The sequence below is a fragment of the Crassostrea angulata genome, chromosome 6 (assembly GCF_025612915.1).
Source record: "Crassostrea angulata isolate pt1a10 chromosome 6, ASM2561291v2, whole genome shotgun sequence".
In the NCBI taxonomy this organism is placed as follows: Eukaryota; Metazoa; Mollusca; class Bivalvia; order Ostreida; family Ostreidae; genus Magallana; species Magallana angulata.
Window position 1 is genome coordinate 55,867,193 of NC_069116.1, and position 25,142 is coordinate 55,892,334.

The 25,142-nt window shown below is 33.0% G+C and overlaps 1 protein-coding gene and 1 non-coding gene across 4 annotated transcripts; one reads left to right on the top strand and one right to left on the bottom strand.

Moving 5' to 3' along the window:
* Positions 1–4,541: 4,541 nt before the first annotated feature.
* Positions 4,542–19,165, bottom strand: LOC128188771 (uncharacterized). Of its 3 annotated transcripts, none has more exons than XM_052860025.1 (3): positions 18,791–19,165; positions 6,339–6,564; positions 4,542–5,363 (listed from the first exon to the last, which is right to left on the bottom strand). In XM_052860025.1, the coding sequence occupies exons 1-3, from the start codon at positions 18,964–18,966 to the stop codon at positions 5,214–5,216; spliced, it is 552 nt and encodes a 183-aa protein (XP_052715985.1). In that variant the 5' UTR covers positions 18,967–19,165; the 3' UTR covers positions 4,542–5,213. The 3 variants fall into 3 exon arrangements, with proteins under 3 accessions (XP_052715985.1, XP_052715984.1, XP_052715987.1); XM_052860024.1 differs by lacking the exon at positions 18,791–19,165 and adding an exon at positions 15,450–15,824; XM_052860027.1 differs by lacking the exon at positions 18,791–19,165 and adding an exon at positions 7,427–7,777.
* On the top strand, positions 16,912–16,984 carry Trnar-ucg (transfer RNA arginine (anticodon UCG)). The gene has a single exon. It is a non-coding gene; the product is annotated as a tRNA-Arg (tRNA).
* Positions 19,166–25,142: the final 5,977 nt, after the last annotated feature.

The window sequence follows — 25,142 nt, forward strand, 5'->3', positions numbered from 1 at the left end:
TGGATAATTTCGTTTCATCAGGAACTGCTTCAGTTGATGTAACCTCTGTATTTTTACAGTCTCACTGTTGACTATGGTACATATCTTTCTTGCTAAATTATAAGGTTTAGCTCTTTTTGTATGCCGTGGATGACACGAGTTAAAATGTAAATACTGATGTGTATCAGTCGGTTTGTAAAATATATCAGTCATGATGACTTCGTCCTGTTTAGTCAGTAGAATATCCAAGTACGAAATACGGTCAAGGCTTTCTTCCGCTGTAAATTTAATGTCTGGATTAAGTTCATTTAATATTTCTTTAAAAGTTTTCAGGTTGTTATCTCCTGAATTCCAGACTATAAAGCAATCATCGAGGTATCTGTTCCAGTTAGTTAAGATATATTTTCCAGTGTCCTCCTCGAATGTCTGGTTAACTTTTTTGTACATCGTTTCCTCCAAATATCCTAGGGCTAACGTCGCATATGTTGGAGCCATTTTTGTCCCCATGGCGGTTCCCTTGATTTGTCTAAAGTGTTTACCATTGAATGTGAAAGTATTGTTCGTAAGGACGATTTCCACAGCTTCTAAAATAAAATCTTTTAGGAAACGGTTGTTTATTTTCTCTGGATTCTTATTTACCCAATACTTAATTGCTTCAAGTCCCAGAGAATTAGATATGTTACTATATAAATTGATAACATCCAGTGTAACAAATTTGCTGTTTTCCTCAATTTTTTCTGGTAAATGACGGAGGAAATCCACGGCATACAAAAAGAGCTATACCTTATAATTTAGCAAGAAAGATATGTACCATAGTCAACAGTGAGACTGTAAAAATACAGAGGTTACATCAACTGAAGCAGTTCCTGATGAAACGAAATTATCCAGAAAAAATTATCGATGACGCCATTGAGAAATGTAAAAAATTAGATAGAAAAGATTTACTTAATCCCATTCAACGGAACAAAACTCAATGCATAATCCCATTAGTAACAACATATAACCCAAGAAATCCAAACGTTACTCGTACAGTCAAACATCTTAACGAAGTCTTGAAGACGGATGAAACCTTTTCTAAAATATTTGAAAAACAGAAGTTTATTAACAGTAAAAGACAACCAAAGAATCTAAGAAGAATTCTCACCAAGTCAAATTTCACAGAAAAAAAAGATTACAAAGTAACCAAATGCCAAGATCCGCGGTGTGGTACCTGCCCATATATCAAAACAGGACAAAAATTTAACTTTAGTGGAAAAGAGTTCACTATCAACAATAACATGTCATGCCAAACCAGAAATTTAATTTATGTTATCACATGTTCTGGTTGTGGAGAACTTTATATTGGTGAAACAGGAAATGCATTACGGGAACGAATCCGGATACACAAACAACATATTAATTCACCGGAATATCGTAAAATAAAACTCAGTGAACATCTGGACGTATGTGGAAAGAAATCTTTTACTGTTTTCCCTTTTTATAAAATGTGCGAGTGTAATACTTCTGAAAGACGAGAAAAAGAAAAACATTTTATAAGAATATATAAACCTAAATTGAACAGTTTATTATAACATCCGTGTACCATTTCAATGTTTGTGTTAAATTACATTGTTTTTATTTCATTGATATGTGTTATGCTTAAAAATACGCCAAAATTGTGACGTCAACACCAGAGACTTTGCTAACGTTATTATGACGTCACAATAACGGCGTTACCTTGGTTAGTTGTAAAACATCTGAAGATGAAAATGAAAGCGCTTATGTTTTACTCGGACTTTGTGTTTTTATTCATTTAAGTTTTCTATATATATATATATATATATATATATATATATATATATATATATATATATATATATATATATATATATCTATATCTATATATATGGTCATTTTGGCTGCTTCACAGGCTCTGAACCCTTGATCAAAGGGGCCATGAATTTCACAATTTTAGTTGAGGGTTCCTCCGACATTATTACCAATTAGTTTTTTCTCTCACATGTGGGGCCGTAGAGAAAAAGATTTTCGAAAATTTGACCTTTTTATTGCATACTTTGACCACGAGTAGGGTCATCAATTTATAACTTATATTCATTCCTCTTATCCTAGAGATATTTTTCACACCAAAAATGGAAATAATTGGCATTGTAATTTTCAAGAACAAGTTAACAATGTAAAACGAAGATGGACGAAGACCAATTGGAACAGGTCCCCCCAAAAAATCGAGTACGTGTAAACAGGTGGACATGACTACATAAATATCATTTCTCCCCAAAGATCATAAACAGGTGGGGGTAGGAGGGCTTATTGAATAGCTGCTTTTTTATTAGCTTACTTCGGAGTTCCAGTCAGTTTTGATACTAATGGAAAATATAAACATTTCTGGAATTCCTGGCAGAAAGGAGACATAATATAATCTCCCCGTCACGTCGTTAATAAGGTTGATACAATTCTCATTACTGGCATAAGGCTTAGGCAGGATTTAGACCAAGGACACTTAAGTCGTGGGATGTCATTAAGAAAGTCATTATACATGTCAGTAAACAAATCATGCCATATGTCAACTTTTAACCTTCAGCTTCCTTTCAATAGTTTTGACATGGGTATTGGGTATTTCCCAACTATATGTATCGAACAAACGTAATTTCACAATGCTTCAATGCATATTAGATGTGCACCTTTTACAGAGAAATAAAACATTTTAAAAGAGAAAGCAATGATACTCATTTTTTCTGATGCGTTTGCTGAACAAATTATTTTATCTACATGTACATGTAAATACAAAATTTTCTCTGTGTATTCACCTGGCTTTGAATATTTTTCTATAATATCTAAAGAATGGTGACATCGGTCAAGGTTGTAGACGTAATATCCTCAGGCCATACGTGGACTGGAGCGTCCGTCCATCGGATTCCTGTAAACAAGTGTCTGTGTGTCAATAGATGTGACCTTGCTCTTATCATTGACCAGTTCCTGTTTATAGCGGAAGGACATTCTTAAATACACTTGGTCGTGTAGACCAATTAGAAGTGATATTGATTAATTGATTGTTCGTTTGAGTTCTGAAGCAACGTAAAGTTTTACCCAATTGTGTATGATCTTTGCAGTCCCACTACCGCAGCATAATTTGCTTATACTAGTAGATAATTTCATAACTGTACTTTAAAACAAAAAGAAGACTGAACCATACTCTCAAGGCAGACAGAGGGATTTGTAAATTGAATAAAGCGGCGTTTGTAAAAAGCAGCTTCCTGTATTTGCCCATCCTCCTGTGTTGCACGGTGGGTACTGGTGGGTATTACATGGTTGGTGTTATTGGTCGATCATTTAGCTTGTATGAGTACTATTTTATCGCAGATTGTGTCCACATTTATTACTGGAAACCAAATCTATACTGTGGCACTAAACAAATGTATTTACAGTAACACACAATTGAACCTTTGAACGATTATTCACCAAAATACCATAAAAACTCTAAATGTTTAAGATTTTGTATTGATCAGTTGTGTTTCATTAACAGTTTACTACAATTAGGGATCGATATCTACAAGTTCAGTTACAGGTAAATGAATGCTTAAATCATTAAAACGTCGTTAATACAAACATTTTGATTGATATGAATGTCACGATGAAGCAATTTACGTGTGTTTAGCTGAATACAAGGCGATCTAAGAGGATTACAAGTTTGGCATACATTTGCATCAATAGTCGGGAGGTGGGTTCTCCTCAGGGGGATACATCTCTGGCGGGACAGGTTATATGACGTCATCCTCTGATGTGTCACGGTGTCAGATCAACCTCACAAGTACATTAGTACAAAGTGATATATGGAAATGATTATTTTCAAACGATAACTAATCAACGTGTTTCGTAGCAATTAACTGACCTACACTTACGTTGAAGGATTTCCTCATCTTTACGCCCCCGTCCAGTTTATAGATAGATACAACTGTACTATAGATAGTCATCGAGTTGGAAAGTTCAAAACAATGGCATATCTTTGACCTTTTTATAACAAATATTAATTAATATATCGATTATCATCCAATATTTGCAATAACGTGTTTCATTTGTTAATGAATATATAGAGAAATAATGTGCGGATATCTTGATATTTTTTTTCTTCAGTCAGAACTTCCCTACGCAATTTACAAAAAGGGTGATTATATTTTTGCAAGAAGCAAAGCTAAAGCCGGACCACACCCCTTCCTATTGAGACTTAGGGAACTTGTTCCGGTTATAATTGCACATAAATAGGGCATTCATTAATCAGTTTGGACTAGGTGCTATAATTTAATGGACATCGGAGGTGTTAATATGAGTCCAATGTCCTAAAACAATATTGTAATTAAAAGTAAAGTAAAAAATCATCCTTTGTAAGTTAAGGAGGCAAAAAACAAGTCGCTACCGTTTTTTCCTCCAGTATTAAAATGATCAGAGGAATCACAAGGTGGTGTTCTATAGGCAATAAATAATAAGTAGGGCCGAATCTAGATGTTTACTGTCGCCACTTTGTTTATATTTACACCTTTTGTTTATTGATTCAATCTCTAAACGTCCACGATCGTATATTAGAACATATTTTGAGGACGTTTTAAACAATTTTATTATTAGAACAATCAATTCACAACCTTTATACACTAAACAGAGTGAACATACTCCAGAAAAATCAAATTCCGCAATATATACATACAATACGTGAAGTTCATATTGTTTGTCTTCTATATAAAAAAAACCCCACACATTTCTAAAGACATTTGATCCTTAAAAATATTCTCTAAGGTTGTGCGATGATGTCTGTAGGAAATGTCTATAAACAAGGCAAATATAGTTAGATTAAAATACAAAAGCGTGAACAATTGAAATGAATGAAAGTTGACAACTATATGATAAATCTAACCATGAGTGAACACATTTGACATCAAAGACAAAATTCATTGATTAAAAATTATATACAAATTGACATTAATGTCAAGTGTACTATACAAGAATAACAAAAAAATCAGTGTTCTAAATCAAAAATGCGAAAGTTGATAAATAAGTAAATTAAATTAAAATATAAATACTGGCCAAAAAGATGATTTGTCAGTACAAAAGTTAAGACGGATTCGATGTCAGCATTGCCTCGTCGTGCAAACGTCAGCGAAAGGATGGAACGGTTATTGGTCTGGTTTCTATTTATCTAAGGCAGCGAGTTCGCCGGATGCAGCGTCAACCACGCCCCTGGCGGTCATTCAGTAAGTAATAACGTTGGCGTCTTGCATACCCTTTTTCATGTAGTAAGACATGACTCGGAATAACTGAAGCCAAGCTTCCTCCAACTCCTTGCTCCAGCCATCTTCTAGATGGGGCTTGATGGCGTACACAAATTGGGATCCTACCAACTGTGAAACAAAAAAGATATGATAAGTTACTCTGGAAACGTAATGAACTTTCTAGGAGACAAATTGTTCAGCTGGAAAATTAATCTTGTCTCTTAACATCGGCTATATACGATGTTTCATCGAACTAATATTGCTTTCAATCTCTTCATTCTCAATTGTTCAAAGCATGCAATCAGCATTTGTTCATGAAGGAAAACTTATTTCATTCCGTGTTAATTTAAATAATCTGCCATATCAAAATCTTAATACTTCAGATTGAAAATTTGATAAAGACCTATCTAATAATCAGTATTGACGAAATACTAAAAAACGATTTACAGTGTATTTCTTACACGAAAATAGATATCTATTAGATATCGATATCTAAGCTTTGGATCGCTTACAGATACCGTTTACATCAGCTCCTTACTTAAAAAGTAATCAAAAATCTCTTTTATGACATGCTGCAAAATCAAACAAACTGAATGTCCCCTGGGACCTATCACGGAACAATAGACTGATACAGAATGCTAACACTTTTATTCGATTGTCCTTGAAGACACAATCTCAATCTGCTGGCATGATAAACAGTTCAATTTCATCTGAGTAAGCATGTTTTGGCGAGGAAAAATAATGTACTTGTGCGAGATATCTCTACATTATACCATGAGTCAGCAAGTCTTCAAGGTTCATTTCGGACTTTAAAATAATGGCAAGAATTAAACATCTTTTTGATCACAAATTTATCCTCCCAGGGGCAAGATATTGCAAGAAAGCACATAAGGACGCCAATACAAATCGGATATACTATAAAAAGAAATGTAAGTGCATAAATAGGTCAACTTTGACCCAAAAAACTCTTCTTGCAATTTTTCGGCAATTTCTAATTCAAAGATAACCTTCTAAAGACAAAAATAATTATTAGCCAAATAAATGTATTTAGATAGACCACTAACACAGTTAAAAATATTTACTACCACACTGCAGACTACTTACGTCCACGAAGTCATATCTGGCGTTATAATTGACATGCCGCTCCCCTAGCTCATGCATTAAAGTTTGGAGTTTTTCCGGCGTCCGTATCCGGGCTAGACATTTATCTACCGTTCCCATCACACGGAGAGCATGTGACCGCAAGATGGCGCTGTGTTCCATGTCTTCCTGTGCCAACTTTTGGAATGGCATAAACGCATCCTGCACTTCCGGGTGGGTTTGAAATAAACTGAAGAAAGAAAGTTGATAATAAAACTATCTTTATTAGCAAGTTACACAAAAAAGTTCATACCTGATAGAGATATTTTCATCACATCTTTACGATCTTTACTTATTTTTTAGGGTGATTTTGTACAGGAAAAGATGTTATTGCTTTACCCTGAATTGTTTGTACCTAATTCAGGATTCAAAAGCTTTCAACCTCATAACATACAGATTCTAGACATTTCTCAGTCTTGGTCGCAGTCATAAAATTTGTGGAAAGTTCTCTTTTGGTCTACAGATGGCATTTTTAATCGTAAGGATTGTCATTAATAGGCCATCCTGACAAACCTTCAAGACTTAATAAGAGTACATCTTTTGAGACATTCACTTGTAGCATCTTCAGTGAATCTATGTTTCAACTTCATTCTGATGTTTTTAATTCTTTCAATATTTTGGAGTTAACACACACACATACACACACACACACACAAATGATTCGAAGATCTGGATCTAAATATATTTTCTTCAAAAAAACCTTTGAGGAAACAAGTCAACAATATTCACCCAATATTTTCCTTTTTTATGTTTTTACTTATTCTTTGCTAAAAATGATGAAAAGTTTATCATAGAAATGTGTTCTGCTAATTTTTTTGGTTTAATCTTGATTTATGTTTAAGCTACACTTTCTTTCTTTTTTTAAATAAACTCAATCTAGCGAAGACGTTGTGTTGTCATATCTAAGCCGATAGCTTTGGAAAACAAAGAATTTATCTTTACACGAAAATTATTAAAAATATAAAATTAATCTTTTTAAAAACTTGAAATATCAAAGTCACCTTTATCTTAAAAAGAATTTTATAGATTTAATCCCCACTGACTGAACTTACTTCATGAACATCACAACTCCTACCCGACTGATGTCTTTTTTCAGTTTCCCCCACGACGACTCGAGAATATCCAACTCTGCCTCACTAAGCGTAGGTTCCGGCAACAGAGCAGTTTTCTTAAAATGTTTGTCTTTATGGGAAACGAACACTTTAGACTCTAAGCCTCCCATTTCTGATCCCAAAAGAATGTTAAGAAAATGCTGTCGACTTCTATGAGGCCATATTTGTGAGGCTGAGTCTGATTGACTGAACAGGGATCATCTGAACCTATAGATCACATACAATGGTGCTTGTCCACAGAAAGGAACACTTTTGATCCACTATTGATTCCAGCTATCCGCGGCTATGAAAGCTTCTGATGAAGTTTGCAATTATATATCAGCAGTGAAGTCAAGATCGACGTTTTGGGGGATGTTACGAACTATTAATTGATAAACCTACATAATTTGAATGTCTTCTGGGATAGGCTTTTAAGGATTCAAACTCCCGATGATAATCGGGCAAAGGGATTAGTTGGCGTTAAAGCCCCAAAAATGATTCATATTTTTTAAACTGAGAACCATGTCTGTTTTAAAGTTGTTGAAAAAAAGTTTGCCCACAAAAAATATAAAAATTTAACATAATAACATTTTAAATTACTGGCTTGAAGTAGATATAAAATCTGTTGTCATATTGGAAGTGTGTGATAACACTTACAAAGTGCATTTGAAATTAATGATATGACACTAAACTGCTAAATCCGATATTGCTGTAAGTAGTAAAAATGTAATTGGATCAATGGGTTTCCTTTAGGTCTTTGACAAACTGCAGTGCGGAAGTGTAGATTTACGTGGAGGCGTTATTTGGTGTAATGTAACTCTATCCGTGATAATCAGTGCATTGTACATACACCATTACAGCAATAATTGTCCCTAGCGAACGATACAAAATAGCTAGCTAGTCACACAATATAACAGATTTCCATTTCGGGACTATGTCCAACGAAGGAGTGAACACGACAGAATCAGGTTGTTCATCTCTTGTTCATTAGATTTACAGGGTCCATTCTCCGTTTGGGTCATGTTGTGGTGCAGGCGCTGAGTAATTTGTATCTCGCACTGACTGAGATCACCACAAAGCACGGTTCTACAGTGCCGTCGATTCAGTGCTGATACCTCATTACTAGGCCCTATATAGCGATGTCAATATACCAAGAAATTGGAAAATATCTCAACTCCATCTTTCCGAGGTTGTCAGAGATTCCTATATCTATTGTTTGTATTGTTTTGGAATTGCGTCTCAATAAACAGAAGATCATACAGACAATTGACGAGCTTTCTCTCCAAATGTTACATATATTAGGATTTGATCCAATGGTTTTTAGAGAAAGTCTTAGATTTGTTATACATATACCTAGATTGTTTTTTCTTATCTTGTCATATCCGATCCAGCAAAATATATGTGAAATATAATAAAACGATTAGAAAATGCTTTCTTTTGAATTAAAAGTTCATAATGCGATGTTATTTTACAATCTTTCCCCCTATTTAGCGCATATATTCATCAAGGCTCCAGGACCATGAAACACTCTTAAACTTCAGTCAAAAGTTGTAAAGTGTCTTTATGTCTCTTGATTGAAATTACTGAACAAATAGAAATGCAATTAAAAGTCTCTTGATACAAAATTGTCAACTGAAAATTTCAATCGACATAACGATAAACAACCAATTTATGACTGACTAAAATTTTGACTTAAGTCTAAAATTGCTTCAGATCCTGAGGCTGAATCTTAGCGATCATCGTTACAGAATTCTCATTTCTTTTATACCTTTAAGGCTTTAGTTAAAGCAATATGAACTGCAATTTTCGTGTCGATTTTTTTTTTTTTACAAAAATGTTATTTTCTACTAAAATGACAAAAATATCATGGCTTTTAAATTTCTGTTTGCCATATTTTTGTAGGGAAAACCGTTAAGAAGCCTAAATTGGAACTAATTTTAATTATTGTCCTCCTGTACAGAAATTGATTTGCTAAATATTCCTTTGAAGAAAAATCTTTCCTTTGACAAAAATTAATGATTTGTTCAAATCTTATTTATCATAAAAGTTTAAGTTACATGTAGACTTATCATACTAACAGGTTTTTGCACCAAAATAAAATTTTTAAAAATACGGCTCATATTGCTTCAATAGAAGAAACTGTAAGAACGTCTTCTCTACCAAATATATGTTCTCGACTTTTTTAATTTGATCTACGCTGTTTTAGTAGAAGAATGTTATTGCTGTACCTGGTTATTTTTTTCTTTTTTATTTTGGTCTCAAAGGCCGATAAGGGTAGAAAATAGAAACTTTTTGTACAAGATGTGTTTGTCTAAATTGAGCGAGAATTCGAACTTCAATCGCAATCAATTTATACAATCTTAATTGCTATGTTTGGTTCTCGTACATCATTGGTTATGTCCAAAACTTAATAATCATGAATATTTTATCCAATTAAGAGTCCAATTAATAATGTATGTAAAGAGTTTATTACCAGAACTCCTCAATTTATTTGATATGGTAGACAAATTCTCCTTTTGATTATAATTATTGGCGTCACGCAGATGTTCTAAACGCTTGTAAAATTTTCGATTATATTGTTGGGTCCGAATTTAGCCAGATCGTGAAATTGTTGGAGTAAAAGAATTGTCTTATGACTTACAAAATACGACTTGTTTTGGACAAGATATGCATCAGAGTTTGATTAAATCGAGTTGACAAGTATTGGGTCACTATATGTGCAATAGATGGAGCACGTGCTTGTAAGTATTTCTGTCTTGAGAGATGACAGTATCCACGTGTGTAATTAAACGTTGCTTTTATTGATCATAAGTAAGGTTTTTTTTAAATGTATTTAGCGAAGTGTAATGTACATGTAACTGCATTGATTTTAAAGTTTCTTAATGAAATTGAAAACAGTTCGATAAAAAAGTTAAAGAACTATATCTAATTGCAGTTTCTTAATCTGTTGAATGGTGTGTTCTTCTCATGTAACGGGTTTCTACTGTCCCGTAGACTCCGAGTTCGAATACTGCAAGCACGTTTGTTAATGTATATGGCGATAAATCTTCAAAAGTGGGTTTTCCCCTAAAATTAAATCATCTTCTGTCATTTTAAAGACGAATACATGCTAGAATTCTATATCTTCATAGAATTGAGAAGTTTGGGCTTTTATGCAAAACTTTACCAAAAGGTGTGGATGGCCCTTAAATAGAAATTGTGATCACCATTCACCTCATGCAATAATCGATCAATTTGCTCAACAAATTGTACGAGACTTCAGAGACTATTAGTATTTAAGATTGGTTTACCGTGTAAACAAATATAGTCAGTGAAATTATCAAAATGTGTTCAACATGAAGTGTTCACAGAACGATCAAACGAACCAAGCCCGGTTGCACGAAGAATCAAACAGGGACGTGTTCGAGATCGATATGTTTCGTGAAAAAAATCCCGGTCATATCTCCTTCATACAAAGAGGTCGAAGGAGGTTCAATCTGAAAGTTTCACTGATCTTAGTTTAATCAAAACTCATCAGGATTCAGTTAATGGAACAAGTTAATTGTCTTTGGCCGATGGCGTATTAAAGACGACGTATGCCAACATTGTTTAAAAAGAAGAGTGGGAAAAACCTCTTTGCGCTATACTTTGTCAGTAATGAGCAAATCGGGTTTAGATCATAAATCTGGATAATATTTTAAAAGTAGATTGAGTTATGAAGACATGCGTATAACTTTCCATCAATAATGATCAAGGAACATAAATCCATTTTATCAGGGATTAATCCTGATGTAACACCCACTGATGTCCTCAAACCGACTCTATTACATAATTTGGTTTTGAAATGGACGCGAATGAAAAATCAATAACGACAGTTTTAAGGCGAAAAATTAGAAATTGAGGAGGTTTACGAGGTAAGATTAATTTAAGCTAGAGAGTGCACGTTTTACCTTACAAGAGTGCGCAGTCTGGCCATATGCTGAACGCCGAACACTGACCGATATATTGAAGCACAAAAGTATGTCTACTTGGTAACATAGTCGTTTATCAAACGAGGCCTGGTATCTGTTATCATCTTTATAAGAAACCACGTGATGTGATGCTTTTAAAATAAGTTGATGGCGCGAAAATTGATTTTATTCTTGATAGGTTTGAACGACTTTGGTAAAGATAAGTATTTCGGACCAATCATTTGGTATTTCTTAAATCTTATGTTGTAAAATTATACATGCATTTGCTAAGAAGCAAAATAAATGTATTTTTACGAATTTAGATAAGAATAAGAATGTATTCTTTTATTTGTTTTAGAAGTGATAGATTACCACCTGTCAAATAATGTTTTAATACTTTTTTGCGAAAGTGTTTACACACAAGATCATGTTATACATGTAGTTGGTGCTACAATTTTCACGTTGCATAACATGTGGACAATTGCAATGTAAATTCTAACAAACATGTTTGGAATTTCTTAATGCAATGTATTCCACAAGGATATTAAATCATTAACGATTTCTGAATGGTTTAGAGTGGCTCCCATTGAGTTACTTTGATGTGAATTGTTTTTAACCGTTTCAATCAATATTGCTTTTATTGAATTTTCATAGACAATCATGTATGAGCCACTATAACTTGAACTTTAAAAGATCTGATCTCTCATACCTCGCCGCTTTTATTCATCGTAGATATTCATGCTACTGATTGATTTATGTTCCTCTTAGCATTATGAAGATTAGGTGTCGCTCACAATTTGCATTTTTATCACCCAAATGATGTTTATTTTTTTCACAGGATTTGTAATCTGTGCCATACTCGTTCATAATTGATAGCGTAGATTGTATCACTTCCGCTCGGTCTGAGTTTGATGAATTGATTTCTATTTTGGAGTTTCCTTTCTAACAGAAACCCCGTTACCCGATTCTTTGAGCGAATTTCCTACCTATTATTATCAATGTAACGTCAATTATAAAACTGTGGAACTACTTTTCAGATAAAAACTTCAACTACAAATTTATCATTTAAAAAGGCTATTAAAGATATTTTACAGAAAATAAAATAAACTTTAACAAAAAGGTTAATACTCTACTCTGCCAGCTGAGAACAAAGCCAGTCAATTGAATGCTGATCTGAATAACCCCTGTCTACAAGATAACCCGCCTGTTTGGTACATATTGGGAAAAATGCATCTAATTGTTTTCATTTGTTGCTTAACTAACTAAAAGGCAAGAACATTTTTCTTTAATTTATTTGAAATAACAAACTATCTTTCTATTGGATTTGCTGTATAGTTTAAATAATTTCATAATTTAAGTTTTTAAAAACACTAACACTTTTTAATATTGTACATCATCATCTTTTGAATCGAACATCCACAAATGTCGTTTTTTCAAAATGAAATCGACTTTTCATGTGTTATTATTTGGTTAAGTTACTCTACATTTTTCCCGTGCCAAGAGTACTAAGTGTTTCATATTAGTTAAGATTTTTCTTTGCTTCAAAAAGTACACGTCTGATGGTCACGGCCAATACCCAATCAACTTGTTTCCCATCCTCTGGTCTTTACACAAAACCTACGCAGGGAAACAATTTACTGATTTTGTTCTTAATTAATCAAGGTTGCCCAATATACCGTGAAATATTTTCTCAAATCAACAGAAAATTACTTGATTATGATAGATATCATAATGGATAAGAAGTATTTAAGTCTAATAGGCCAAAAAATATGCAAATTTGGATGAAAAATTACATTTTCATTGTAATTCAGTTTACATGAACAATAGGTCCAGGCGGATTCGAACTCATGTTCTGCGGTTTAGAATCCCAATACTTTAACCACTGAGCTACGACGATATACAACCCAAATGAACGATATAAAAGTTTAACAAAACATTTAAATCGCCATCTTGTGACGTAGTTTCATAAAAAGTATAAGTGTAGGTGTAGTAAGGTACCTTAAAGTCATGAAAAACAAAATTCCTTCATAAATTTAATCAAATCCAACGATATGTTATAAACCATACAAAATTTTATGACCGCGCGGCCTAATGGATAAGGCGTCCGACTTCGGATCGGAAGATTGCGAGTTCGAGTCTCGTCGTCGTCGAGTATTTATTTTTTCCCATTCTAATCTTGCTTGATATCTATGACATTTTTTTTCTAGACAACGAGAAGGTGAATAACAAAGAAATGAACACAATGGATTTGACTATTAACTATCATTATTATCATTCTCATTGTGGATAATCTTTAAAGAGAAAAATACCTATAAACAAAAATCATCTTGCTGTACTTAATAATGAAATTATTTAGATTTTAGTGGAAAAATACACTTCTTTTTTTATGTTGTTTTTTATCTTAACAACTATTGATGTCAAACGCTTTTTTGGAATCATCGACTTATCGACATATGGGTCAAGTGTTTTTATTATGATTTTAAGTTTCCCTTATAATTACCCTGGTAATGGTACCAAAAGTGTTTCATATTTAAATTGTTTTAAAGTTGTATTGTGCGGTGTTAATAAAACTTAGTTTGCATATTGCCCAACCCTGTTATTTTTCAATAATTAAATTATCAAATACCTTAAATCAGTGCCCTTAGTAATCTTAAATAATTCAAGATATCAATCTGATAAACAACTTCATTTAACTTTTGCTATGCATAAAACATTGTGTCTGATCAGAATTTTTGAAGTAGCCTTACACTTTATGGATTTGATAGCAAGATGTTTTAAATCTGTTTAAAATCATAAAAGACAAAATTTATCTACGTTACCGAAATAAACTAAAATGAAAAAAAAATATTCGAGAAGTATTAAGTATGTTTGTTAGTAATGAATAGATATGATAAACGAAAACCCGTAAATAAATATTGTTATATCACAATTACCATGATTAGCTTACTTTTCAAATACTGTTATAGGCAAGCTGGCTCTAGCTTTCACCGGTTGCTCTTGTTTCAGTATTGACGACCTGAAGGGCTTATTGGTTTGAATATAGATGGGTGAAACTTGACGCCAAGTGAGCGAGAAAGAATTACGATCAAAGTGTGCAGAACAATAGTGCTAATATTCACTAATGTTGTTATTGGAGAACAAAGGCAGGGAAAATATTGTTAAAATAGAGCCTCCGTCCAACAAGACTATATAGCATTACCACCTTAACAGCATCAGCATATATAACTCATTAACATTTTGAAACAGTTTTGACTGCCCCATTTCATTCAACTGAATTCAACATTTTTTTCTAATTATTTTTTTGGACAATTGAGCTGCAGCTGCAAGAAACATTCTGTAATGTGATTTTAAGCTGATACAGGTGTTCTCCAAAAGAGAGAAAACAAAAAGACAATCTAATTGATCATCATGCATTCATTATTGATAACGATTTCGTTCTCCCCACCTTTCTGAGCACGCATCAATGAATATTTAATCATGTTTGCGACTAAGTAAAAAAATCATAGATGATCGATTCACTAAACTCACGAAAGCCCTCTGTGTCTCATTCACAATTTTTCACGACCATAATTACCTTATGCACCGCACGTATATATGTTAACCATCCAAAATCAAAGCTTTTTCTAAGGTTGAAAAAAATGTTATGTTGGCTGAATTATCTAATCTATCAACCTTTATTTTACAAATATATCAACATTCAAGTGTATTTTCGGAATTTGGCAATGAAGGGAGACTTATGAAAGGTTCTTAAGAAATTCACAATTTCATCATTAGTTACCTTATAAATGGTATGTCTGAACCACTCATAATTTTGAGCAATTTTCTAAGATCGAAAAAAGGAGATTATGCTTAATTATCTTACTATGATCCTATCACCCTAGCATTTCAATTTTCAACCATGTTTTCCTCACGGGAATGTAGCGAGACTTATTCGAGATCACAAATTACCAATGTAAAAGCAACAGGTTATTATTCAGCAATATCTCTACAACAGTTTCATATTGTTCATTTTTAATTGAAAAGGAGGGTATGAAATTTACCAAATGTGTACTTACTTCATGAACATGACAACCCCTACTTTGCTGATGTCATGCTTTAACACGTCCCAAGATTCCAAAAGGAGATCAACCTGTCTTTCCGACAGAACGGGCTCCACAGTTTCAATTTTCTGTTTATTGTGAATTAGCTTACTTCTCCTCGTGTTTATTGTCGTTTTGGAATCAATATTCCCCATGTTTCACAAAACTTGTTAAAAAATTGAGTCACAAATTTATTCCGCAGTGAAATACAAAACTGAAAATAATTTTCCTCGTAAGTTCTGTATCAAGATTTCATTCTTTTTACGCGGAGTTAAATCGACTAGTATTGCAGTCACCAAAACTCCCGTGCTACCCACTTTAATTGTTTATTATTTGGGATCCCCAGCATCCATCGATCAAATATATAGCCACTGAGAGCTGACGAAAACTAAAGCCGATAATATCCGACTTCTTCCTAACAATCTAGTTCACACGATCGGTATATAAAGGCAGAAAATATCCGAGTATGGACAAGTCCAGATAGAGATTTGGTCAAATGAAATGGAGAATGCTTAAAGGAACAATCTTTTTTCAGGATTGTCGAGATCCTTATTGTAATAGGCAACCATTGCTATAATCATTACAGTAGCGGAAGTACATGTTATTACAAAATCATAAAATACATTGAATAAAATGGAACAGAAATTTTTCAGATTTGAAAAATTAAAAAAAAAAAACACTTTTTTATTATTAAAATAGAAATTGTTCGCCAATTGTCCCCCTGTGTAATAAATCGTGATTTATTTAGTGAGTTTGAAATATTTGGAGAAAAATTCTCTTGGATACTTTTATTTCCTCTAGTACATGTACGTTTTATATGTATTTCAGTTATCATGGTAGATGCACACTGGCAAAGGTTTAAACACCCTACCAATATTGCGGTTTATCCTGTAGGATTGTCTTCTTATCCCAGTGGTGTATTAAATTACAAATACATTTCGACGTCATAAGTATTGTAAATGCGTTTTTGATTTGTATAAAACTGAAAATCCGGGTCCAGTGGCCGGGAGGTTGTGAAAAATTGGATTCGTGTCAACTAAACACGAGAATAATAGCGACAATCTGATGCAATCACAAGATACGGCGTTCCCGTTATGATTTAAGCTACCAAGGGTATCGTCCATCACGCAATGTTATCAACCCACAGCGCTTTTGTTCCCTTTTGCTTGATAATCCCATTCAATTTGATAACGACATTGTTTCTCTTTTGTCGAATCCTCCAGGGTTTTATTCTTGCCATAATCTGATTGTAATTCGGTGATAGCGATCAAAATGCTAATGAAGCATGTTTAACTCAACCTCCACATTTTTTTGCACCAATTAATAGTAAAAAGTACATGTCATGATTACCCGATACCAAAACTTGTTTCCATTATTTCTGGTTTTTACACAAATCATAAGCAAGGAACGATTTGTTTTGTTACGAAGTCGTGTTCACGGCCGCGTGGCCTAATGGATAAGGCGTCCGACTTCGGATCGGAAGATTGCGAGTTCGAGTCTCGTCGTGGTCAAGAACTTATTTTTTTTTACCATTCCCATCTTGCTTTTTATCTAAGGCCGCCTTTTGGATATGGAAAATGGGTTTAGGAGTTTTTTTTTCCTTTGAGAAAGTTAAATTGAATAAAACAGAACGGAAATAGTTTCAACTTTCTAGTTAATACGTATGATTTTTACCCTAGAAAGTCTCTAAAAACAAAGCAAGTACTGACAGATAAAACAGACTTTCCTAATATTTGTGAGGAAATCAATAAATTATGTTAAGGTTTTAATAACCTTGATTTAGTATGATTTCATTACGTTTTCTTTATTAACAAGCGTAACATGTTATTTAGATGCAGTGTATTTAATTGGAGAGGGTCGATCTTCTTGTACTTTAATAATTCGTTAAAAGTGTGGGTGTTTTGATCCACGTGAAAATATGAAACGTCGATTTCCCGTAAAAATACATGGTATTCAAGAAAATACCTCATATTAAAGGTTAAATAAAAATCCACAATAGAATCGATGGCCACTAGGCATGTAGTAGAGCGAAAATCTATGGTCATAGTTGAAGAATGGAATGGAATGAACAAATTGCGGAAAGAAGGTTAAGTGGGTGCTATCTCTGACCTGTGATAGTGCTTAAACAACCTTTTAGGCATTTAGGTCGGTGCGTAAACTTCTGGAAGGGATGTTTACCAACAAAAAATAAATAAAATGTACTCAAAATGACAATCGTAACTACGTTACAGTTAGCAACAAGTCACTGAACAAGTACCGATTGAAACGAAATCGTGATTTTCACCTCCCAGGCATCGTGCCTAACCTTACTAAACAACTACATAGCCGATGGAATGTAAACATATTGCATTGCCTCAAGATGGAAGTTCAGTCGCAGTCTTCTCCGGATTCCTTGGCCCACTGACCTAGTTCGCCTGAATGCGTTAGAAGCACGTCACTGAGGAATTTCACGTTCGAGGAAAATTATTCCATTTCTCCAGAAAAACAAAAACCCCGTGCTAACTAGGCGACAATAACAAAACAATTTATCAGGCATCAATAGTTCGAACTAGCAAGGCGTAACGATCCAAAAAGGAAGAGCGTCTTATTCTACGTTCTTTGGTCCTAAATTACGAAAACAAATTACATCTGATGTATCTAATGTCTTAGATTGTTGTTAAAGCAAATAACAATGGGAATTCATTTTTTTTTGAAAAGCAACACCGCATTATTGAAAATTGTATTTGGATATCAAGAGAAACAATTGAGATATGTCCAATACATTCTTTGGTAGCCAAATGTCGTATTCGTTTCACCGATGATTGTAAGCAAATTGAAGCTCGAACACTTGCTATCAAAAAACGAAGACGAGAGAGAATGAATTGAAGGTGATACTAATTACAAGAAGGTCACCAAAATCGTGTAATGTCTAAATTTTTATACGGTAAATTTTGTAACTAAACCAACTAAGTAATTAAAAACCCATGTCATATACTCACATTTTGCATAGATAATCTTTCCGGCATACAATAGCATTTGAAATTACCAATATGACAGTGAAGCTGATTTGATGTTTTTTGGATATTTTCTAAATTTATTTACACATGCTATATATCTTGTCAACAATTGTACACAATATATACTTCATTTTTTGCAAATCACTCAGAATTTTAGATACCGTAAAAGATATTGTACGATACACGAATAAGATGGTGTAGTCGTTTTGTATATAGTTGATCCTAAAGCAATCTTTTATTTCCTGTTTAGATATTAAACATCTTCTGACTATACTTATCAAAAGATTATGATTATTAAAAGAACCCATTAAATGTACTCACTTCGTAAATGTCACAACGCCAATTTTGATGATTTCCGCCTTCAAGAATTTCCAGGAATTTTCCAGCAGATCCTTTTGTTTTTCGGACAAAGTGGCATCAGCATCCGATTTGATTCCTGCACTTATCTTGTTAGTCTTTAATTTACCAAAGCAAAACTTGGAGTCACTAATACCCATGATCTCAATGTCTCATAGAAAAATCGCAGTTTTTTTCAAACAGCGGTAATGTCTGAAAGAGTTAAGAATACAAATCCATTTACGATTTTATCGTATAGTCTGTTAGACCTTTGCAAAAATTTGCCTCTAAATTAATCCAATGAATTGACTCGCGTGAAGTAAATGCTTCTCTGGGACGTCGTCAAATGAGAAGAAGTGGATTACTACTCTGCTGAACAAAGAACGCTGTCCCTTGGAAACAACATCCATAACACTATGGTCAAGTCCCTAACATAAAACTCACATTTATGATAATATACCAGGGCATCAACACGAAACCAACTAAGTCATATCCTGATGTAACAGATCCATTCTGTAAAACTCCTTAGAAATATGGATCTCCTCTTATTGTTCATTCTGCCATGAGTTGTATTGAAGGTTTAGGTATTGCGACTGACACATGAGCCATCAACTTTTTAGGATGTTCGGAGTGTTTAGTTCGTTCTTAATTAAAGAATTTCAGCCTTTGTAACACTATATACTAGTATTCTGGATGACTATTTTGGAATATTGATGGTTTTACGTATTATTGAGAATATTTCACTCCTGTGTGACGTCATCAGCTCATTTGGGGCATTTATTGTACCCAACAACATCATGTTCGTAGAACAGAAAAGAAGAAAATAATTTTAGGAAAACAGATCTAAAGATTGAAAACCATAAAATCTTTATTCCCTGCAAAATGAGACGGACGAACCCGCCAACCCACTAGACAATTATAGCCGTTTGATGAGGTCAGTACATGGTTTTAAAGAACTGATGAGATTATATGTATATCAACCTCGGACTTCGTCCTTGGTCGATTTACTCTCACCAGGTCTATAAAACCATGTATCGACGGATATCAAAAGGTTTTAATTGTCTTATTTTAATAGATCAAAAGCTATTTCTCTTCAAGAGTGTAATAGAAAAATATGTGGTTCAACATGTGTAGGCGTTGATTTCGATATTGTGACGTCACAATATCGCACATGCTAACAAAAATTATTATTTTGTCATAAAAATCTTTTTTTTACTATGGTTAACATGTTAAAATGTTCACCGGGATATGAACTTGGTTGGTCACGTGATGGTGTAGTCGTTTTGTAATTAGGCCTTCTCAGAAGATATGATCACGTACCAACCAAGTTCATATCCCGGGGAACTTTTAAACATTGCTGTTTATTACATATTTTTACGTTTGAGAAAGGCAAATCATTGATAATTATTAGCATACCCGTGTTCTAATGTTTACAATTATGCAACTGTCGAACGATAAGCGCGTAAGAAAATCAATGAATAGATTCTTTTAAAAGTGCAGCGGTGCTTGCATACGCGCGTTTGCGCGTTATGAACAATTGTATGCACAGATCGCTGTAACTATGAGACTGTTTTTTAATGATTTAATGCTTCAGGACGACGAACCCAATTCACTTCTTCAATAATGATTTTCATTTAAATTTTATGACTTAGAGTTAATAAAGATAAATAAAAATCAATAAAAAAATAACATAAAAATTGAGATTTTTTGTAGGGACCATTTCAAAATATGTTTGTGTTACTACTCTTTTTCAATTGAACATAATGGGAAATGGCGTTCTTGTGAGAGAAAAAATAATTTTTAAAAATATCTGCTCTAGATTTTCTATCCAAATTTATATATAACACATATCATGATTTTGAATTAATATCATTTTAAAATGACCATGTCATCGACTTCGGTTTTACGGGGGCACATGCCAATATGCGGTTTGGCGCTATTTTTCTTCAATTTTTCATGAGAAGTACAGCGCAAACTCTAAGAAAAAGTTTTATAGCGGTTTGGCGCTATTTTTCTTCAATTTTTCATGAGAAGTACTGCGCAAACTCTAAGGAAAAGTTTATGTACATTATTTAGAGGTTGATATATAAAACAAAACAACTATCAGAGTATGCTAAACATTTGTTTATGATAAAATACTTCAAAACTTAAGCACAGAGGCGGTTTTACTCTATTTTCAATACGAGTATTGAAAAGGATCGAACTGTAAATGATTTGTCCACTGGCTCAAATTCTGTAAACTAACCTTTGTAGATGGTTATAATTAGCTTAAACTAATATAAAACTCACTACAGTACTTGACATATCTGAACGATATTTGTGCATGTTAATAACAAACGTTGAAAAGCATATTTTAGCATGTTAAATTACAGCAAGGTCAGACACTACTTGCGCTACATAAAGTGTGTCCTGATGACGTTAAACAACTATGTATATTGCATCATAAGCGATTTTTCATTGACTTTTAGTAATTGCGACGTAATATTGAGATTTCGATGTTAGTAACAATCACTTCTTTTCGCTGCGCGATATATCTGCGCAAATGGAATAGGGTCTGTCGTTCTTAAATATACATTTGCAATTCTGTGAAAACTTTTTATGACATCACAATGAGCAATTTAAAAAGCTTAAAAGATTGATCACGTACAAACCAAGTTCACATCCCGGCAATTTTTTTTAACATCGCTGTTTATTACTTATATTTACGTTTGAGAATGGCAAATCGTTTAGAATCATTCATATAACGGTGTTTTTATGTTTACAAAATTGCAACCGATAAGCGCCTGCGGTTATCATTTTGACGTCATTAAAAAGTTCACTAAAGAAATAAACAGCAAGTTAAAAAGTTAACCGGGATACGAACTTGGTTGGTCAGGGGATCAAATCCTGTGAAGCCCTGTAGATCTGATCACGTATCAACCAAGTTCATATCATGATGAACTATTTAACATGCTGTCTATTACTGTTATTACACGTTGCGTAATAGAAGTATGAATTCTATTTTCAACAATTCTTTATTACAGTTACTTTAAAGATGACTGCATTTTATTGCAGGGGTTTTACATACTGAATAGCCCTTTTTATCAAGCCCCTAACAGTGTGATTATTTGATCTGCTAATATTTCTAGAAAGTGAGGAAGTTCTTAAAGGTCAAGATCTAGTAAATGAATGGTGCCTTTAAAATAAAATTTAAGATATAAATTCTTTCAATGATACTTCATAAGGATAGCTTTGTTTGATAGGGTGTACCGGGGCTAAACATTTAATTTTGTAAACACAATGAAAGATCATGTTTAAGACTGTCATTTTCTATGAAATATCAAGGAAACGAGGAACAAATTTCGGAGTTTTTTTTTCATTTTTTATTAATAAAATATATCTAGATATATCTAGAATGCCTACAGTCTCTCCAAAAACGGAATCAAACTAGCTCTTGCCCTCCTCGTTAAAATGATGTCAAATTGAATATAGGTATTGGGATTACTTTTCCCATGATATAACATAAAATGTCAAGAAAATGTTTACTTTTCTACATAATTCCTTTAAAGCCGTAAAGTACCGGAAAAAATTCTTCAAATCAATTGTGACGTCATAATGGTTCTAGAATCGGAAAGACACCCTGGAACCATTTACTAGATCATGACCTTAATACTGATAAAATGCCGGTATTTTCACAACCGATGAAAATAAAGCGATGGTTTTTGGAAAAACATGAATAAAAGATTAATTTTGATTTTCAAATGACAGCGAAATGGACTTACTCAAGATCAATTTTTTTCACTTTGTGCATAAAACACAAAACGCATATGAAAATTGAAAAAAGAAGGCAAAATATATTTGCATGGCCTTCGGGAATATGAACTACATTATCAATTCGATACAGTGTTATTTGCAACTATCAACACTAAAACATGAATTGCTCTTGGCGTATTACATCCTAATAGTATTAAATCAAATTATATTGCTCCCTGCTTAATGAAGAAATCGTGCGCTATCTGATCAATACTGTTTCCACTAGTACATATATTTAAGAGGTAGTTTAGTCATAGAAATTGCAAATGTACGACGATAGAATCATCATTCATAAAAAAATGGTTTTATGGGGCCAAAAATGGCATAATGTTTATTTAATATTAAAAGAAAATTCCAAAAAATACTTTCTGAATTAAATCTGATACTTCTATTCAACTGACTATATTTAGGGTTAAAAACAATTCCGTCATCTTTTATTGCTGAACTTCGAAGAAACAATTTTTACATGTACATAAAAAAAAATATTTAAGGGCGTTGTTTACTCAGGGTATGAGTTTTCAGTTTCGAATTTGTTTTCATTCTGAGTAAACGTATACCTTAACATTTTATACGATTTAATAATCAAATAATTAAATCGACTGGCCTCTGTAATTCCTCAAGAAATGAATACATACGCAACCAATGTTTTTTTTGTCTTAACAAAAAAACCCGCTGCATGTAAAGATGTAAGATGATTATTTTTCATGTCAAAAACATCTTTATACAGCGATGCAGGATCATTACTTGATTTGCAGTGATAAATGTCTTGGAGTATGAAATTGTAATTTCCCTGTCTCTTTCTCTATATATAAATTACATACTTAAGAAGATTTACCTCTGTTCATATCCTGATGAAATGGTGTAACTGATATTATTTGTTATGAATTCCACAAGCAAGTTTATTATGAATAGAAAGAAAAAGTGCGTCTTTTCAGTTTTGTGTATTGGAATTTTTTATGCTTTGTTCAAATTTGAAAGTCAAGTATCGAGTTACAAGCAAAATACAGAGGTCAGAATTCTTTGTTTTTTATGCAAAGCTCGAGTCTTGTTATTGTTTACATATGTGTTGTGTCGGTATAAGTTCAATCAAACGATACTTTTTGTTGATAAAAGTACATGTATTTATAAACACATTAGATTAGTTTATTTTTTGTCACGAATCATTTTGTCAAAAGCAATGGTAATTTTTACCTTATATTATTGTTTACATAACAATGAATTCTGGTCGCTGTATCATGCTTGTAACTTGACTTCTAACATTCAATTATTGTCAATCATTCAAATGAAACCATTCCATTCATGAAAAATAAAACATATCTGCCATGCCTTGGCCCCTTTAAGAAGAAATTATATTTTGAACCTTTACCAAAAAATAATATACATTTGAATTGAAAAATAAATTAAAAATATACATGTACGATGAAATACTTGATTGTTGTCGATGACTTAGTGTTTGAAAGCATCAATTATGTCGGAGTACTATCGTGAGGGGACTGTTGATTAAAGGAATACGCCATTACCGCGACCAGTGTATGATCCCCTCTGTATAATTACTGTTCATTGATGAAGGTCCTTTTATGTGATCAATGCTCAAGAAATGGTCAAAGATGAATTTCTACTTCAGTTACCTTACGAACTTTCCTAAATGCCATCATTAAAACAAGACTTTAATGTTTAGCAGCGCTTCAGCTTTTAACATCCCAGTATCTGATCCGATTTTCTGAGAAGAGAGAATCTGATGCAGCCGTACGTCCCGATATTTGACGAGGGTTGCATTAGCCATTACGTCTTTGAAGAAACTAGCACATTTTGTCTACAATTTGCGACGAAGGTATTTTCACACGAAAGAAAAATAAATTGATCTAAGAAAAAAATATTTTTTTAATGATTAAGTGTTTTACTGAATGTTTTTTCTCTCAATATTTTAAATACACAATCTGTATTGGCTATTTAGGACGTTGTTTACTCAGGTTTTGAGTTCTCAAATCCGGATTGTTATAAATTTAAATATCATGAGTATAATTTGTTCTAAACACAAAAAACATTAATGAAATGAAATATTTTTGACACAACCTTCGATATTTTTACTATATTATGGAAATAAGCTCAAACAAAGTGGACTTTTAGCAGATCAGAGGAAATTCGGAGTATAATTTTTAGATTTTGTTTTTCTCTGAAATATTTTTGATAGTACTGCACTATTTAAAGTTAAGATTTTATATGTTAGTCAATATAATTTTACATATTTTCTGTTGGTAATATCTCATGTTTTCATTTAGATGATCGTATGGCATACAATACAAAAATATTGAAAAATGCTTAAAAACGATGAAAGACACCATATCTCAAAATTTTGATCATTGACCTCATGGGAATTTAGATGCGGCAGAGTAAGATCAATGTACTTAGTTTCAGGAAGGAGTCTTTTCTGCTTTTTGACTTGTCAAACGTAAATTTGATTAATTGTTCATTAAATCAAGATGAAAGGAAATTAAAATAGTATATTTTTCTTTCTTTTTTACTATCGTACAACTTGGCATAGAAA